The following is an 18,989-nucleotide window of genomic DNA, read 5'->3' on the forward strand; positions in this document are numbered from 1 at the left end:
CTACTTAAGCTGGGGATTGACAGAGCAGTGGCAGCAATAATCTGTTGTATAAGCCTCAGTCCGCGTTCGAAGCCCCATAGTAAATCTATTAGAATGTTGTGTCAGTACATTTTCATAATCTGATTTATCGTATTATCGATGCACCTACCTACTGGTGGGATCTTTCAGTAGTTTTGCGGGTGGCAATGTTATGCCTTTGTTTTACACTCTAGCCTTTTTAATTGATCTTTGTGTTTGACAAGGTCTGCTACATTGATCATTGTGTGTGTGCGTGCATATGTGTGTGCGTGTGTGCATGTATATGTGCGTGTGTGTGTGTGTGTGTGTGTGTGTGCACGTGCGTGCATATGTGTGTGTCTGTACGTGTGTGTGTGTGTGTGTGTGTGTTTATGTTTGATTGTGTGTGTGTGTGCGCTTGTGTGTGTGCGCACATGTGCAGGTCAGTAAAACTGGAGCAGAGGGGGCAGTGCTTGATGAAGCCAAAAACATCAACAAGTCTCTGTCCTCGCTGGGTAACGTCATCTCAGCACTGGCTGAGGGCTCAGTAAGTACAGACCACCGGATGTTTTCTTTTATGATCGTGAATATCGCAGTTTGAAGCCTGCGCCGATTTCAGCCTGAAGCATTTTACTAACCATTGGGGTATCGAACACTAGATCGTAGGTGAAAAATCCACGCCTCAGGCAGTTTTCTTCTCTCTGCTGTAGCAGTGAATCCCTTCCCTTTCCAGTAAAATCTATGCAAACCTGCGAAAGCACAAATGTAGTCTAGTGAACTTAAAATGGATGCCTGTACTCAACACAAACATTTAATTGTTTTAAGTCAAGACTGGAGCCGGGGCTTAACTTCACTTTCGTTAAATGAGTGCACTGTACATACATTCAATTTAGGCGAATAACCCCCTTCCACGCAATTAATTTGATCAGGAGGCATATATCATGTATATGTTGCAGGGTCTGTAGATTTCATATTTGACCTTAGAAGCCATAGAATATTGAAATTACAAATGAATCAGAATGTACATCCTTGTTTTACCCCCGACAGACCTACGTTCCATACAGAGACAGCAAAATGACCAGAATCCTTCAGGACTCCCTGGGGGGTAACTGCAGGACCACCATAGTCATCTGCTGCTCCCCCTCCTCCTACAACGAAGCTGAGACCAAGTCCACCCTCATGTTTGGGCAAAGGTGAGACTGACAGAACAGCACCTGCAGCCATGATAATACCCTTCATGAGATGGTGGGGAAACCCTGTAGTAGAGCTTGCTGACGGTTATGAACAAATTGCACACGTTTTAATGAGCATAGAGACCCAAAACCTTCATCTCTTTTTGTGGCTTTGTAGACACAATTTTCTTGATCTCAACTGGAGGAGGTTTCTTATCATTATCGTTTCTTATAATGTGAAACAGCGTGAAAGAAGGAAAACTGTGGCAGGAAGTCATAAAATTAGATTTTATGAATCCAAGTCGTTATTTTAAGTGCGAGCCCTCCCCACTGACAGACGTGAATTTGACCGTTTCAGAGCGAAGACCATTAAGAACACGGTGTGTGTGAATGTGGAGCTGACCGCTGAGCAGTGGAAGAAGAAGTACGAAAGGGAAAAGGAGAGGAACAAAACCCTGCGCAACAACATTACGTGGCTGGAGAACGAGCTCAACCGATGGAGGAACGGTGAGCCCTTCGCTGGCGTCACAAGCGGAACAGAAACTACGCTAAGAGCTGCCCGTTGTCTGAACTGTTAGATTTATGTGTAGTTCTTGATAAGAGCCTCTGTTAAACGCCAGTAAAGTAATGTGGCAGTGTAGCTACACGCTGAACGGTGACAGGCAGATGAGGAGTTGGCTAGTCAGCGTATGGAGCCCCAAACATGAACGCTCTGCCCCCTGCAGGCGAAACTGTGCCGAAGGACGAGCAGTTTGACAAGGAGAAGGCCAACGCCGAGGCCCAGGCCCTGGACAACGTGGTCAACAACGACAAGCCCGTGTCCACGCCCAGTGTTCCCGGCGTCCGGCTCACCGACGCGGAGAAGGAGAAGTGCGAGGCGGAGCTCGCCAAGCTGTACAAGCAGCTGGACGACAAGGTCAGGCCACTCCCACAAAAGCGTGTGGCGGGGTTGCCTGGAAACCCCCTGCCTCTGAAGACTTAACCTCGTTTTAGCATGTTGGTCTGTGTCCATGTGGAGAGTTGAACCTTATTTGATTGTATATGATTATATCACAAAGTGATAATAATAATAATAATAATCACCAAATGTTGTTTTAAATGTGGTTTAAAAACATTTGGTGGTTATTATTATTAACCACATAAAAAACTTTTGGTGGTTATTATTTATGTGGTTAATAATAATAACCACATTACAAACTACTGCTGTTAATATTTCTGCTAAATGATCTTGTTTACTTATGTGTCAGTGACTAAGACTGTGTGTGTTTGTTTGTTTGCTTCTTTGTGTGTGTGTGTGTGTGTTTGTTTGGTTTGTTTGTTTGTGTGTGTATGCGTGCGCGCGCGTGTGTGTGTTTGTTTGTTTGTGTGTGTGTGCGCTTGTGTTTGTGTGTTCTTCCTGGCAGGACGATGAGATCAATCAGCAGAGCCAGCTGGCAGAGAAGCTGAAGCAGCAGATGCTGGACCAGGAGGAGGTGAGTGTCTTGCTGGGCGGTTTGTAAAACAGGGTCACGCGAGGCTTTTACCCGCAGATTAGCGCCCTGCCTGGGGTAGAGGCGAGCCGGCTGTTTACCCACTGCTCCTGAGGGCATGAAGCAGGGCACACTTTGGCTTCGGTAGACCGACTTCGCCAGTCTATAGAAACGTCACATGATTTCAAGTTTAAACAAAGGAAAGTTGTCCAGCCATTCGCTTACCTTATTACAGGCAGGGATAAACTATTATGACAAGAACCGCAGTTCAGTAATTGTGCTGCATTGACCTATGTTAGATCAGTCTATTCTGGCCTAATGACTTTGACTGCGCCTGATTGTCGGGTGCTGATTGGTCTAACCAGTCCCCTGCTCTGGAGCGCAGATCGTTTGGGAAACGCTGAGGTTAAGCGAGTCCTCGTTTCTATGACAGTGTGTGCGCTTGCCCTCTCTCTCTCCCCAGCTCCTGGCCTCGTCCCGGCGCGACCACGACAACCTGCAGGCGGAGCTCAACCGGCTGCAGGCGGAGAACGAGGCCTCCAAGGACGAGGTGAAGGAGGTGCTGCAGGCGCTGGAGGAGCTGGCCGTCAACTACGACCAGAAGAGCCAGGAGGTGGAGGACAAGACCCGGGAGTTCGAGCTCCTCAGCGAGGAACTCAACCAGAAGTCGGTAAGGGTTGCGTTACAGCGGGTGTCCTGCCCCCTCCTCACCCCCCGACCTCACTTCTCACAACCACGGCTGTCCTGAACACCACCGAACATGCCTGGAACTCCTCAGAACTCTCTCTGAGCTGTACCCCTGTTCGGAATAATCCAGCCAGCCTCAGAATGAGTCTCGCCCTAATTCCCCGGGACTCGACAGACACCAGCAGGCTTTGATGTTCAGCAGTGACTCACCAGCTGATCTAGGCAGCAGATGTGAGCCGAATAAACAAGAACACCCGCTTGAAACAGAAAGTAATAATTACTGTCCAAACTTTTAGACCTTCATACGCTCTGTTCTGATTCAGTGATGAATGGCACGCACTCGAGTGTCAGCGTCCGCTATGTGAAGGGAGTGGGTTTTGTGACTGAGGTGTTTGCCCGTCGACTGCGTTCCTAGAGCGTCCTGGCGTCCATCGACTCGGAGCTTCAGAAGCTGAAGGAGATGACCAACCATCAGAAGAAGAGGGTCACAGAGATGATGTCCTCTCTGCTGAAAGACCTGGCTGAGATAGGCATTGCGGTCGGCAGCAACGATATCAAGGTAAGCATCAGTCCGGCATTTTTAGGGAGGACCCAGGTTTCAGGGGTGAAAACATGCAACTGGTTTAGTTTGGCAGTACTCCCATGACCATTTCCCAGCATGGTTGCAGGTAATTGATGGAATAGCTGCCTCAGGTGTGCCATTTCAAATTGATTTGTGCAGGCTGTGCTTAATTGCATTGTGGTCTCAAAACCACCTGTGTTGCGGTACGCTTAATAACAGAACTGACTGTCAGTGAAGACCGACTGTGGGAGTTGACGGAAGTGTTGGCTGAGTCTTGACAAATGCGGGTCTTGTCCTCCGTCTCCCCCCTCCCCCCACCCTGTCGCCGCAGCAACACGAGGGCAGCGGGCTGATCGACGAGGAGTTCACCGTGGCGCGCCTCTACATCAGCAAGATGAAGTCGGAGGTGAAGAGCATGGTGAAGCGCAGCAAGCAGCTGGAGAGCACCCAGGCCGAGAGCAACAAGAAGATGGACGAGAACGAGAAGGAGCTGGCCGCCTGCCAGCTGCGCATCTCCCAGGTGAGCCGGCCAGCCATTGGGGCCCCGCCCCCGCCCCCGCCCCCGCCCCCGTCCCCTGCGTGGTGGGTCGAGGCGCAGCGGCGAAGGGGAGGGTCCTAACTTTGGTCTCGTCTCGTCTCCCTCCCCCCCACCCCCGATAGCACGAGGCCAAGATCAAGTCCCTGACGGAGTACCTGCAGAACGTGGAGCAGAAGAAGAGGCAGCTGGAGGAGTCCGTGGACTCTCTGAATGAAGAGCTGGTCAAGATCAACGCACAGGGTAGGCCCCGCCCCCTCATGGCTTACAGCCCCTCCCCTCTGCAGTGTATCACCCTCATCTATACATGAAATGTGCGGACTTCTGAAGATTTTTTTTAAAACAATCTTATGGCAAATTTGATTTCTTTTTTTTCATCCATGGCTCTCTAAGAGTCGCTGAAATATTTGTGCAGGACTACCGCAAACACAAAAGCTTGTTTTTCGGTGGAGCTGCGGGAGTTTTAAAATGTCTATTTACTTTTGTGTACTAGGCCAGGCTCCTAGGTCACAAATGCTTTTACGTATTTTTTGATTTATTGTCATGGTTTTCTGGGTCTACCCTGCCATCTCTTAGCTTTATTAGTGTTAGTCATGCTGTAGATAAGACGCTCCAGTTCATGTTTCCTTCTCCCTGCGCAGATAAGGGTTGTTACAAGCATTTTACACATTGTGTACTTTGGGGGCCTCCTAGTGGTGAAAATGTAGATAACCGTAATTATTTTTTCCTTCACAGAGAAAGTTCATGCTATGGAGAAGGAAAATGAGATTCAGTCAGCCAATGAAGTCAAGGTATTGCTTCCTCTTTGTGCATACCATCTCAAACCAGCACATGTACTCAGGTTACTCTTGTTTAATGTATCCAAATTCAGAACTAACATTTGTTATTTCTGTTAAATAAAGAACCACATTTGCGCTGGTGTTTTGGTATGCAGTGCATGTAAGTTTTGTCTTTGTCTGCTGTATATGTTTTCTGGATGTGTGTGTGCTGTATTTGTGGTTTACAGTGTATGTCTTTTTCCTGTGCACAGGAGGCGGTGGAGAAGCAGATTCAGAATCACCGCGAGGCCCATCACAAGCAGATCAGCAGCCTGAGGGACGAGCTAGATAAGAAAGAGAAACTCATCACCGAGCTGCAGGAGTGAGATACCCCTCTCCTTCTACCCTTTACATCTGATACTGACAGTACTGTCAGACCCCTCTCACATCTGATACTGACACAGTACTGTCAGACCCCTCTCACATCCAGCACTGACACACTACTGTCAGACCCCTCTCACATCTAATACTCACACAGTGCTGTCAGACTCCTCTCACATCTAATACTGACACAGTGCTGTCAGACCCCTCTCATATCTAATACTGACACAGTGCTGTCAGACCCCTCTCTTCTTTCACATCTAATACTGATACAGTACTGAGAGTCCTCACTCCCATATCATGCATTGTACTGACACAGATCAGTTCTGGTGCAATTTTACATCCAGAGTGACTTGCACAGTTCACATTCTTTACATACAATCTGCTTGTATAGCTGGATATTCAGGTTAAGCAATTTAGATTGAGTAACTTGCTCAAGGGTACAATGGCACTGTCCCACCCGGTAATCAAACTAACATCCTCGATGTTGCAAGCACAGATCCTTGTACTCTTCAGCCCTCTAAGTTAATACGAAAGGCTGCTCTTTAAACTCTGTTAGTCTCACAGCTGATATGCTGCTGGTATTGTACAGACAGTTCCTGTCCAAGCTGCAGCTTCAGGATGCCTCTATATGACATGCCTCAAGTACCGGCACTGTGGCAACCGTTCAGACTTAACCTGCACTCGGCGCGGGCCGCAGTGTTAGCCTCAGAGTGCCGTTTGTCCAGTGCCTCCCCGCCTGTCCTCACCGCTGCGCGCTTCCCTGTCCCCGCAGCCTGAACCAGAAGATCATGCTGGAACAGGAGCGACTGCGCGTGGAGCACGAGAAGCTCAAGTCTACAGACCAGGAGAAGAGCCGCAAGCTCCACGAGCTCACGTACGTCCCCTCGCCCAGGCTCGCTTTACGGCCGCGGGCATTTTAAAATCACACAGCGTCCCCACACCGCCCTCGTTCTAGGGGGGGGGGGCGCAGGGGGGGCGGTTGGTAGGACACAGTTAACTAATGAACGCTGCGAGTTACTGATAAACGCTGGCTGTTTGTGTATGCAGGGTGATGCAGGACAGGAGGGAGCAGGCCAGGCAGGACCTGAAGGGGCTGGAGGAGACAGTGGTGAGTGGGTGTGCGGAATGTTCTGGAAGTTCAGTCGCAGAGCATGTGTGCACGTGTCTGGTCTTAAGTCCGCACTGCTTAATTTATTTTACTTCCCCCCCCCCCCTACACCCCATCCCTCTGTGTCCTCCTTCAGGCAAAGGAGCTCCAGACTCTTCACAATCTTAGGAAGCTGTTTGTTCAAGATTTGGCCACAAGAGTTAAGAAGGTAACACCGCCCTCATTGTTATAAATGGTGTATGATAGCCAAGCCCTCCGTCCCCTGTGAACCAGAGGCACAAACACATCTGTCGATGCTTGCGTCATCATTCTATGGCTCATATGGGTAAATGAGTCCTAAGGTTCTTTGTGATGGACTATGTCCTTGAAGGATAGGCGAATGATCTACTCTGATTGACAAGCCTGTGTTCTTTGACTGATAAAGGGATTCATTTAGAGCGTGTGCTTTCACAGAGTGCCGAGATGGACTCCGATGACACTGGCGGCAGTGCTGCTCAGAAGCAGAAGATCTCCTTCCTGGAGAACAATCTGGAACAGCTCACCAAGGTTCACAAGCAGGTACAAGAACGGCAGACCTTTTCAGTCTCTGAAGCGGAACAGTTAAACTGAGGCTAACCTTACAGCGCAAATTCTGTCGTTGCTCTTGCTTCCTGTACGTTGACCTCACTACGAATAACCAAAGGAAGGTGTGGAGCTGGGCAGAAAGTTGATAATGAGTCCAAACATGAGTAAATGCTCATGAAACCCTTCGTGAGCCCTTGGTAGCTGACTGCGTGGCTTTGGTGATCCCCCTGCAGCTGGTGCGTGATAACGCAGACCTTCGCTGCGAGCTTCCTAAGCTGGAGAAGCGTCTTCGCGCTACGGCCGAGCGGGTCAAGGCGCTGGAGTCCGCTCTGAAAGAGGCCAAAGAGAACGCGGCGCGCGACCGCAAGCGCTACCAGCAGGAGGTGGACCGCATCAAGGAGGCCGTGAGGGCCAAGAACATGGCCAGGAGGGGGCACTCCGCTCAGATTGGTGGGTATAACTGGTCTCTCTGTCTCGAACACTCACACACACACACACACACACACACACACATACATACAATTACACATAGGTGCACATACACTTACACATACATACGCACACATACAGTTACACATACACACACACACACACACGTGCACACACACGCACACTCACATACACTTACACACACACACTTGCACATACCACATGCACGCACACACACACACAGACACGCACACACACACACACACACACACACAGACACGCACACGTGCACACACCATTTGGGCTCCTGTTTGCAGTAATTACACAGTGGACTCGGGAGAGGGTTGTGCTTCTCGTTGTCTGAACTTGTTTTTGTTGTCGTTCGCAGCCAAGCCCATCAGGCCAGGCCAGCCCCCCGTGGCCTCCCCCACCCACCCCAACATCAGCCGCAGCAGTGGGAACATCTACCAGAACAGCCAGCCTGCAGCCATCCGGGGAGGGGGCGGAGTCAAGCAGGACAGGAAGTAAGCTCTGTTGTACTCGGGGGGCATCTTGCATGGCAGTGGGAGAGAGAGAGAGGCTTTGTTGAACCAAAAATGGGAGGAGCCACCAGTTTCAGTGGGTCACCATGGCATCAGTGTTTCACTAATATGAACCAATCACCTTTTGATTTGTTTAAACAAATTGGTGAATTAAGGCTCCCTGTAGTCCCACCCATTTAGAGTGTCATGAAACCTCACTCCTCTTTACCATGTATCTTTTGAGCAAACAGGAGGTGGAGGACTACTGTTTATAGAGTCCAGTTATGAGCTTTAATGCCCATCCTGAAAATAAAAAAGTATGTGTGTCAAAATGAATTTACGATGGGGTTTATTACTGCACAGTTCTTGGGTTTGGATTTAATTAATGTGTTTTTTGTTCCGGTAATCTGTGATTGCATTTCTCATTTCCTAGACTTAAAAATGTATTTCTCTCTTCCCCTCCCTCCCTTATTCTTTCCTTCCTTTCTTCCCTCCCTTTCCTCCCCTCCCCCTTCTCCACAGTTGCTGAAGATGACAAAATCACTGCGGAAGATGCAGATGGCAAACAGAAAGCCTGTCATTCCATTACAGTGAACTTTTTCCACCAAGGGGGACTTTTCAGTATATATAAATATATAAACTATATCTGGCCTGTACAGTTCTACCTTGATCTTTTTTCCCTTTATATAATTGATTCCCGTATGAAATTAAATCACAGATGAAACAAAAAAACAGAGTGCAATCTAGGCATCCTGCAAACTAACAACATGTGACTTGGTGTAGCTCCGTTGCGTTGCACAGTCCGTCGTCATTCACGTCTTGAGATTAGTCTTCACTGTGCCAAGTTGAATGTATGTTACAGGTTTAAAAAAAAAACAAAAAAAAAAAAAGTGGGGGAAAAAAAAAAGATTAGCAGAACGTCCTCGCCTGATTTAACGCGCACCCGTTCGTTTTAGGGATCGTAGAACCATTTCTCCGCGTAGATTTGATGAGCTTGTTTAAAGTTGAGTTGAATAGATGAATCGAACACTACTGTTCCCGTTGTACAGATTTGAAATAGCACTGAACACGTTTTCTGAAAAGCGGGCGTTTAGATTTGGGGCTCAGAAAGGAGCGCGAGGGCGTTTGCAGCGGTGTGGCCCTGATTGGCCGAAAAACCTGTGGATCGCAAGTCCTCGAAACGCGTTACTGAAAATGAGAAGCACGAGGTCACGTGACTCAAACCGAAGAGAAGGAGGGAGCTTAGGAATTAACAACTGTACCTTATCACCAGGTCTTTCAGCACATTAATGTAATGTATGATAACAAAAAAAAGGTTTAACAGCATTGTTACTGAACATATATATATATCTGCGTATGCAAATGTATATGCCTTTGGTAAATGGAAATGGAACACTTGCTTGTCCTGCCCAATATATAGTCCTTTGTCATCTAGTGTGCTTTTTATTTTTATTTTTAAATGGTTGTGCTCATGTTATATCATTTTAAGGCCCACTGGACCATAACGTATTGGTTTGTAGATTATTTTATAATCAAAATTATGGGCTTCATGTGCTTAACACACCTGCTTTATCTCTGATACAGTTGTTGAGGTGACAGAACTTTATTATTAATATTGGTGTTATGCTACCTGTTGTGAATTGGGCATCCTGTAATGTTTGGAAGGTATCACTTAGGATAATGATCACTGATGTATAGTAATAGCTTTTTATTCATTTGCTTGCAGTGTACATTTGGGTAATGAGAGGAAGGGATGTTTTATCAAACTTTTAGCAGTTTTCCCCCCATTGGACTTTAAGACCAATTGTGACTTTTTATTTTGTTATTTTTTGTTTGTTTTTAATTTTCAATTTTTTCTCTTGGTGCCTAGCTGTGGTTGTCTGTGTTTTGCATACATTTAATTAGCCTGTTGTTTCTTTTCGTACATTTTTTCTTTTGTTTTATCGAGTCAGCTCATTCACTCCTGTGAGGTTCCACAGTTTGCAACACCATGCCTCTGTCTCATTGGCTCTCCAGATGAGCAGAGGCCCAGGAAGGGGACAGTGGTGTCATTAACAAGTAACTGTTTGTCCTCTGCTTAGCGGCATTCTTCCATGACGAACATGAATTGAGTTATTTATTAAACACTGACTAGTCAGGAGCCATGGATTCTGTATTTTATGTTGTGCTTTTTGGTTTAGTTTCTTTGGTTTTTTTTCTCCCCCAAAAGAAAAATATGAAATTTGTATCGTATTTAAATTCAGAACCCTCTGCAAAGCCGTGATTCGGCCTCATCAGAGTGAAGGGAGACCTAACTTTGCTTGTGCAATATAGACCCATAATTGTGAAGGTTATACAGGTAAATAAAAGGAGGAAGTGGGATTTGGTTTGCGTTCATCAGACAATAAATAAATAAAACTGTCCCGTCATCTTGAAAATGCAAAGATGTTTGAAAAGACCGCCTTGGTGCTCTGACATAGGGTTCTTAATTGAGTGTAATGCACTTTAAATTGGACATCTCCAAATTAAAAGTAATAAAAAATAAATAAACAATGACTGCACTTACCATCTGTATGAAATGGGCATTCAGATTCCAGTTCAACGCGCTGCAATCCTGGTATCGTTGGTGCGTCTCCACTAGACTTATCTTTGATTTGAGACCTCAAATGTACATTGAATATTTGTGCGTAAAAGAAGTAGTTTACACAGTTTGCCTTCGGTCTACTTTTTTGAACTTGTACAGAGAAGGTTCTTATCTGTGGCGAAATACTTGGACAGGACAATGCTAAATGTGTACCGAGTTCTCCTGTGTAACACTAGAATGGTTAAAGCCATTACGATGTATTCTTTAAAGTACTTACTGTAGGCTTGTTTGCCCAGGTTTTACTCTAGTAATTGAGCACAAATAAAATGTAAGAAAACGAAACCCAAAAACAATAATAACCGTTTGTTCGTGGTGGTCAGCCTAAATTGTGTTTAATTCTGGAGTAGAAAGCTGCTGAAATGTGTCACTCTGTAGTAGCAAACATGGTTTTTGATTGACAGTGATGATTTTACCAATGGGATAAAGGCGCTGGGTCATTGCAGTTGGGCATTGGAAATGCAGGGTTTTAGTTATGTCCTATACTTTGGAACTGACTGCATGCTGTAAATGTACAAGTGATTAAATTATGATAAAGCAAATTGATTAAATACGTCAACTTGTAATCATTAATCAATTTATATATTCAGTACCATCAATTTCATACAATTTACACCATGAGGACAAATCCAGGAAGCACACACCAATGGTAGGCAAACACTTTTGCTTCCCTATGTCAGTTAGAATGTTAAGATTCACAGCTTAAAATGGACTGCGCTTGTACATAAATTAAGATAAATGCACTATTATGATGATGTAAATGGTAATGGTGATGTAAACGCTAAGATATTCTACTTTGTTTTACAGATTGAACCAGTGATTCATAATGCACAACTCATCGGAGAAGGGTTGTTCTGCCAGTATGGAGTCTGGTAGAGGTTTAAACTATCTGGAAAAAAAAGTTTTCGTTTTCATTTTAAAAATAAGAAATCCATCAGTAAAAGGGCATTCTTACACTACATGGCCAAAAGTATGTGGACATCCCTTCTAATTAGTGGGTTTGGCTACCTCAGCCACACCCATTGTTAACAGGTGCATAAAATCAAGTATACAGCTGTGTAATCTCCATAGACGAACATTGGCAGTAGAATGGGTCGTACTGAAGAGCTCGGAGACTTTCAACATGGCACTGATGCAGGATGTCACCTTACAACAGGTCCGTTTGTCAAATTTCTGCCCTTGTCAACTTTAAGTGCTGTTATTATAAAGTGGAAACAAGATGTCTAGGAACAACGACAGCTCGGCAGTGAAGCAGTAGGTCACACAAGCTCACAGAATGGGACCACCAAGTGCTGAACCACATAGCGTGTAAAAATCATCCTTGGCCACGCGTGCCCTAGATCACCATGCGCAATGCCAAACATAGGCTGGCATGGTGTAGAGCATACCGCCATTTGTCTCTAGCAGTTTAAATGCGTTCTCTGGAGTGATGATCGTCCTTCACTATCTGGCAGTCTGACAGATGAATCTGGGTTTGGCGAATGCCAGGAGAACCTACCTGCCTGAATGCATAGTGCAAAGTTTGGTGGAGGAGGAATAATGGTCTGGGGATGTTTCTCATGGTTTGGGCTAGGCCCCTTCCAGTTAAGGGAAATCTTTAGGCTACTGCATACGATGACATTCGAGAGAATTGTGCACTTCCAACTTTGCGGCGACAGTTTGGGGATGGCCCTTTCCTGTTTCAGCATGACCGTGCACCTGTGCACGAAGTGAGGTCCATAAAGAAATGATTTTCCAAGTTTGGTGTGGAAGAACTTGACTGCCCTGCTGAGAGCCTTGGCTTCAACCCCATCAAACAACCTCGGGATGAACTGGAATGCCAATTGCAAGCCAGTCATTATCACCCAACACCAGTGCCCAACCTCACTAATGCTCTTGTGGCTGAATGGAAGTGAATTCCTGCAGCCATGTTCCAAATCTACTGTAAAGCCTTCCCAGAAGAGTGGAGGCTGTTATAGCAGCAAAGAGGGGACCAGCTCCATATTAATGTGCATGGCTTTGAAATAAGATGTTCAACAAGCACATATGGGAGTGATGTTCAGGTGTCCAGATACTTTTGGCTATATAGTGTATGTTACAGAAAATCATAATGGGCCATCACACAAAGGTTGAATCATGAAAATTTTAGGCTGTTGGTTTTCAAATAACCACTTTGTTAGACCTATTATTGGATAGACAACTAAGAGCATTTAAAGCAAATTTAGAAATTGTGTTTTCTTACAAATTTTATTGGTGTCATTAAAAAATAAAAATTGGAAATCATTTTTTATTTTAAAAAAAAAAAACTATTCTATAAAAAAACTATCTAAAACTATAAAAAAAAATTCTATGCAGCCTGTGGATAAACACTTTAATACAGATAATGTGAAATTTTGTCACAGGAGGTAAAAGTGACCGTACTGGTGGATTGACCCAGTATCAAATATACAGCTCATACAGTTCAGTCGAAGACGAGAAGTGCTTGTCCGTGTGATTATTCATCCTATGAATAATGTACGATTTCGTAGGCGTGCCTGCGTGTCTGGCTACTGGCTTGGTAGCTTTACGCGATTGTCTACTGTTAAATGTGTCTTGCTGAAAACGTAATTGAAAAACCAATGCATGTACGGGCTATTCACTCATTCTTTTCAATGTCTGCTATTGATTATATTCACTTATGCTGATTTGACTGGTTGGATCTGGGCTGTAATGCGCGTCTATTAGTTCTGCATTGTTGTTACGGTGGTTGAATTAGGCTGAAGTACGTATAAAATTATACTTCCAGATACACGAGCAAGTCGACTTGGCGAAATCTGCGGAATTGCTTCAAGTGGCTTTCTCTTTCATCCGATTTGTGTACATTTGCTTCAGTTTTGCGCAGTGCTTGCTTTAGCCTACTATCTCTCAACAGGAGATGGCACCGTGCAGCCTCCACAAAAAATGACTTTTAGAACAAGGCAGGGCAGGTGTTTTCTGTTTGACTTGACTGATAGATTCAACGACTTCTAGTTTCCCTCTCGACCCGTACATTTCATTTACCGTACAATGATGAATCATCCGAACATGAATATGCCTACATACACGTTATAGTTGACATTATAGTGATTGTTTTATAATGTAACAGGCTACTATCTCGCACTTGCAGGTCACCTGCTTGAAGACTAGCCCAAGTAGTCTATACAATATTCTTAGTTTAAGTTTACCACAGTAGCCCAGGTGATTGATGTGATTCAGTAATGGTTATAGGGCTAGTCCAAGTGATAAAAGACGCGATAACGTAATTTTGTCCGAACCAGAAAATAGGATTTTTTTTTTGCTGATAAAAACACTTCATGCTAATAACAAAATACATTATCGGCCTTTGCTTTTGAATGTATACCAGTTACTGAATTTAATTACCAAAGATAATTAATTTCACTGGACTGCAGCACTAACCGGTACGAATGTCTGCCAGCCAAAATGACACATAATGGTATCTTTGCACACTGACAAATTAAACAGACATAAACTGGCTTCGCGCCACACGCGAGATGGGTAGGGTGGGGTGAAGTGAGCCAGACCAGAGTAGGGAAGTGGCCAGGCCGTCAACCGTGGAAGCAGTATCCGGCCGTAAAACCAGACTGGGTACCATGAAAGATTTAAAAAGTAAAACCCCTGCGACAGCCGTGGCAAGGCACTAACATATAAAATATGCGGAATATGGTGATTTCATTATGTGTTATTTGTAGTCTGCCGTATGCATTGCACGCTATACGCATCATTCAACGAAAACGAAAACAAGTAGGCTAAGTGAATGGCATTAGTATCGCGTGTTTAATTAAAAAAAAAAAAAAAACTGGCTTGTAAAATGAAGTCGCAAACCTTCCTTTATCGGGAAAAACGATCGACGAGTTGGACTACCTTAAATTATGCATGAACAGTTTTTCTTTAAATACGTCCTATAAAATATATTCGGCTACATCCTTGTCTTTCATCAGATGCAAAATAGTTAAGATTTTATGCAGCATGCTATTTATCAAACGTCATTTAAAATGGCATGTCTACCTAAAGTGAAACCTGACATCCTAGTATAGACTCACACAATTTCCTAAACACTTAGAATTTGAGCCTAACCAATAATTAAGGCCGCCTAAATGTTTTATTTAATGCTTTTGGTAGCTCCCGAGGGACTCCCAGTCCACTAACAAGGGATGGCTATCATTTCCAATGACGGATCTGGCGCAGTCATGTTCGTGACTTTTTTTTGGTTATGTTGTCTTTTCAAAGGCACAGAAATTACTCTGGTTTTAGCTGGAGTTGGAATTGTAACAACTTCAGAACACTCTGAAAAATTGATTGTTTAACTTTCCTTCGGGTTATTTACTTCACCGACTTAATGAATAAAAATAGGCTGAACTGAAATTCGCCCAGTTTTTAAAAATATTTTTTAAAAGAGAGCTATACGGTTTCAAATGATCTCAGCCCAATTCAGATAATAAGCGCGTCCACGGATGCCCCTTTCTCACATTAAAAAGCAACACAAAATATTATTTGAGACATAATTTGCATTGGATTCCAATGCCAGACCACACACAATTCATAATGCATATATCCCGGAGCCGTTCCATCGCCAGTGTTTGCGCAGTTGAAAGCAGATGGCATCTCATAATATATTATTCATGGCCACCACGATACGCAACCAGAAGACGGAATGGCACGGTTCAGGTCCTGGTTAGAGATCCAACCATAGCCAGTACAATAGATGCTAGCATGGAGCTACTCGGTCAGTCAGCCACACCAGAATACATAATCGTTTTTATTCAGTTTAGTCTCCATTCACGTCTTTGTGTCGATGTACTGATAATTCAAATATTGGCCTGTTTTTAACAGATGTGATGAAAATACGCAGTAATTAAAACTCGCGTTGAAATGGGCTTAGCCTACTGGTCTGGTAAGATCACACAAAACGTTTCACAAATGTATGAATTATTTGTCATAATATATATTTTTTAGAGCTAACAGGGTCAAAATGCCTCCGAAAATTTTTTAAAATGTGATTTCTTGTTTCATGCTGTGTCTGACGATTGCCTCTTGGCTAATCTGGTAATGAATTGGCTATGCAAAAGGTGGTTTTCCTTGTTTTACAAAAGGTGGAAGGCTAATTCGCAATGAAACCACAAGATGGTGCCAATATCTCGCCAGACCTCTTGCTAACTCAAGCATAGGGCATGCTGCTGTTTAATCGGATAACCCAGCATACCGTCGATCAAAGTTGGCAGACAGGAGAGGCGGGAGCGAGCATAGGCTGGAGAATTTCGTGCGTCCGGGTGGAATCGAGGCTGAGGGGTTGTTTGCCACTGACGTGCAGTGGCTTGGAGCAGTGCGGACGGGAAAGTGGGAGTACAAGGCGGAAAAAACTTTTTGTTCTTCATCGAACGGAACTGCTTTTTAAAAAGCAGTACCTGGGCAAAACACAAAGGTTAGTATATCTCTTTACATTCCCTTCTTCCGAGTATCATCACAAATGTAACATGAAGAGTAAGTTTGTACCGAACTATTGTTTAGAAACGGGTCCGCTGCTTCTACTTGAAAGCCCTTGACTCTAGGCAAAGCTAAAAATGAACCTGTTCGGTCTTGCTTGGACAGTGTTTGGAATTGTATCGTAGTTAGCAACCATTATAGCGATCCAGATCGCCTCACGTGCTTTTTAGTAGATTCGTATGCGTGTGAATAAAGGAATTCACATTGCTGTGGACAGTAGCCTATATGACAATTGCGCATGATATCGATCCCTGTGATCTCGTATGGGCAATTGTCTTTCATTTTTGGTGGCTTTGATATGTTGCTGTTACGCAAATGTTCTGGACGATTGAGAAACCAAAGGCATTTGTTCCGTGGCTGTGAAAGGGGGTCGCTGTAAGGACTGACCGAAACCAATGTTCACGGACGTGTTTAACTTCAAAGTTAGTGTTAATAAATGAATCGCCTCTGTTTTGCGCCATGTGGTGTGGTTGTGGCTACTCTACTTATCTTATTTGCTGTGTAATCAATTGAAGTGAACGTAGCCTATTAGTTTAATTTAGACCGCAAAGCATGTGCATGTACTCAAACTTGTTGGCACAATGATATCCTCCTTGTGAAAGGTCCCCCCATTGATGACCTGTTTGTGATCAGACATACAGCCTTACCCATTCCACACCATTACAGACAGAGGTTGAGGTCTCTTTATTCATTAAAATGTACCGTTATCATAATGCAGTAGCCTATAATAATATCCCCAAATTAGTATCGTAAATTAAAATCACATCATAGCCTATAACAGCAGATTTATCTTTGTGAACATAGTTTAGCCTACATATGTTCAATTTGAATACAACGCTAAAACAAAGACGCACGAAATAACGTGATTTTTATGATTGTGTGGCTGTTCTCTCGAGGCACATATGTAAAGCTTTAATCATTTGGTCTTACGACGTATGATCGCAATGGTTTTATTGTGGTCCGTCTGTGCGCCTGTTATTTTGAAATCGTTCAGGTTTTGAACTAGAAAATCAGATTTCTCGTTGTCTACAATTTGGCTATAGTTTGACAGTAAAATCAACTGTTGTAAAATGAATCGCGCCATAGGATCACACCTCGACGTGAAACATTGTTCTACAGTAAAAACAAGTGCAAAGCTGTAAATGCATAGCCTAGGCTAAATCCGAAACGGCATTGACAGCACACCACTTTCTCAGAATGTTCTCTCTCTGTGCCCCCGGTAAACAGTGAAACAGAAAAATTCAAGGAAGCTGTATGTTATGGTCCTAGGGCAAGTTCCTACAAGATAGAGGCAAGACGTTCGCTTTCTTAACTCAGAGTCTACGCAATTTTGATTTTGAGCTAAGCCTGTTTGGTTGAGATGTTTTGTTTCTCATTCCACGGCTCTGCATTCATCAGCTTGTGGTTGAGCAGCAAAAATTGAACTGCATCGTTGCGTGTAGTTGTTTTGGTGACAATTTTCTTATGCCTCCCTGAATAATGTTCTTCCGGAGGCGACCATATACAAGGGAATGTGCCTACAGAAGCCTTGTATCCTGGTGTCTATTTAAATTCACACGGTTACTATTTTGCATGTTACTTAACAGACAAATAGACCGTTAGCCGTCACAAAGGTGAGATTTGTGAATTACCTAGCCGCAAGATGTAGAGCACATCAGCCTGTTTGAACTGGTGGAAAGAAACCACGCCAAAGATCCAGTGCAGTCTACAGTGCCCTTTTAAACGGATAGAGTAATCATCTGAGGTATTTCAGGTTTAGTTTGTCTTCTCGATTGGTCCAGACAGCTTTTGTCTATGATGACGGATATTGTAGATATTTACAGAAGTTTCCGATGACCTGCTGGCTATACAGTGGCTGCTATAGGGCCACAGCACACCGGCGATAGGTAATCATTTTGTCACCAGGGTTAACGTGTAGAAGGGAAGGTAAGAGAGGATTTTTTGGGGGGAGATAGGGGAATATAATAGATAAGGGGGGTGGGGATGGAGTAGATTGGGAGATTAGAAAGAGAGGAATTGGAATCAAGGTGAAAAAGGAAGAGGGAATGCATATATTCTCAGGGTTTTCTTCAAAAAATGAAGTTAAATCTTATTTTTGGATGGAACAATTTGATATTTGATGATGTTTGCAACCTGAGACCACTGTGCTCAAGAAGATAAGTACCAGCACAATATAAAAACTTACATTCATCTTTGCCGTTGTGAAAAATGTTATAAAATTAATATGCTCATACATACAGCCTCCGGACTAATTTTAGTCTATTTTTAAATCTAAAATATCCTGCAGTGAACATAACTGTCTTGGTGTATTTACTACAGAATAGCAAGCAAGATAATTTGCCATCATTTCCTTTTTGAACGGTCTTAACCCTGTTGTGGCACTTTTAATTGACATGCAAAAATGGCTCCATTTCAAGTGCTGCAATGCTTACTTCCTCTGTTTTACAGAAAACTTATTGCAGCAGGTTCATGCTGGTGACTCCCGTGTTCTGTCTGCTGACCTCCTGAAACAAAAAGTGAAGGTTTTTCAAACCATGTATACATTTAATATAAGTTAAACAGACCTTAACTGCCGCATACCAGTCAATGCGGTAATGTAACTGTTTTAAATGTAATCCCCTTGCAGTCCAGTTAAAAAAGGGTAGGCGGAGCCTGTCCACACAGATGCTATTCAGGATCCTGTT

The 18,989-nt window shown here is 44.1% G+C and overlaps 2 protein-coding genes across 8 annotated transcripts in view; both read left to right on the top strand.

Annotated features, from left to right (window-relative positions):
* The window catches only part of LOC118225440 (kinesin-1 heavy chain), a 29,650-nt gene extending 18,291 nt beyond the window's left edge, over positions 1-11,359 (top strand). The window contains exons 9-26 of the mRNA XM_035413840.1: positions 440-544; positions 1,045-1,190; positions 1,528-1,676; positions 1,895-2,085; positions 2,573-2,641; positions 3,102-3,308; positions 3,741-3,884; positions 4,219-4,407; positions 4,548-4,665; positions 5,158-5,213; positions 5,453-5,562; positions 6,337-6,438; positions 6,612-6,672; positions 6,809-6,880; positions 7,126-7,230; positions 7,470-7,686; positions 8,054-8,189; positions 8,709-11,359. Of these exons, the coding sequence (XP_035269731.1) occupies positions 440-544; positions 1,045-1,190; positions 1,528-1,676; positions 1,895-2,085; positions 2,573-2,641; positions 3,102-3,308; positions 3,741-3,884; positions 4,219-4,407; positions 4,548-4,665; positions 5,158-5,213; positions 5,453-5,562; positions 6,337-6,438; positions 6,612-6,672; positions 6,809-6,880; positions 7,126-7,230; positions 7,470-7,686; positions 8,054-8,189; positions 8,709-8,715 (2,184 nt within the window). The 3' untranslated portion in view covers positions 8,716-11,359. The remainder of the gene's footprint in view (positions 1-439; positions 545-1,044; positions 1,191-1,527; positions 1,677-1,894; positions 2,086-2,572; positions 2,642-3,101; positions 3,309-3,740; positions 3,885-4,218; positions 4,408-4,547; positions 4,666-5,157; positions 5,214-5,452; positions 5,563-6,336; positions 6,439-6,611; positions 6,673-6,808; positions 6,881-7,125; positions 7,231-7,469; positions 7,687-8,053; positions 8,190-8,708) is intronic.
* A 4,672-nt stretch (positions 11,360-16,031) lies between these two features.
* The window catches only part of arhgap12b (Rho GTPase activating protein 12b), a 75,215-nt gene continuing 72,257 nt past the window's right edge, over positions 16,032-18,989 (top strand). For 3 of the 7 annotated variants that reach the window (XM_035414463.1, XM_035414464.1, XM_035414469.1), the window contains exon 1: positions 16,033-16,243. The gene's annotated coding sequence lies outside the window, so the exon portion shown is untranslated. Of the gene's footprint in view, positions 16,244-18,989 lie in introns of all 7 variants that reach the window. The other 4 variants (XM_035414465.1, XM_035414467.1, XM_035414468.1 and 1 more) reach the window with 2 other exon arrangements.

This window comes from Anguilla anguilla, chromosome 4 (genome assembly GCF_013347855.1).
Source record: "Anguilla anguilla isolate fAngAng1 chromosome 4, fAngAng1.pri, whole genome shotgun sequence".
Taxonomy (NCBI): Eukaryota; Metazoa; Chordata; class Actinopteri; order Anguilliformes; family Anguillidae; genus Anguilla; species Anguilla anguilla.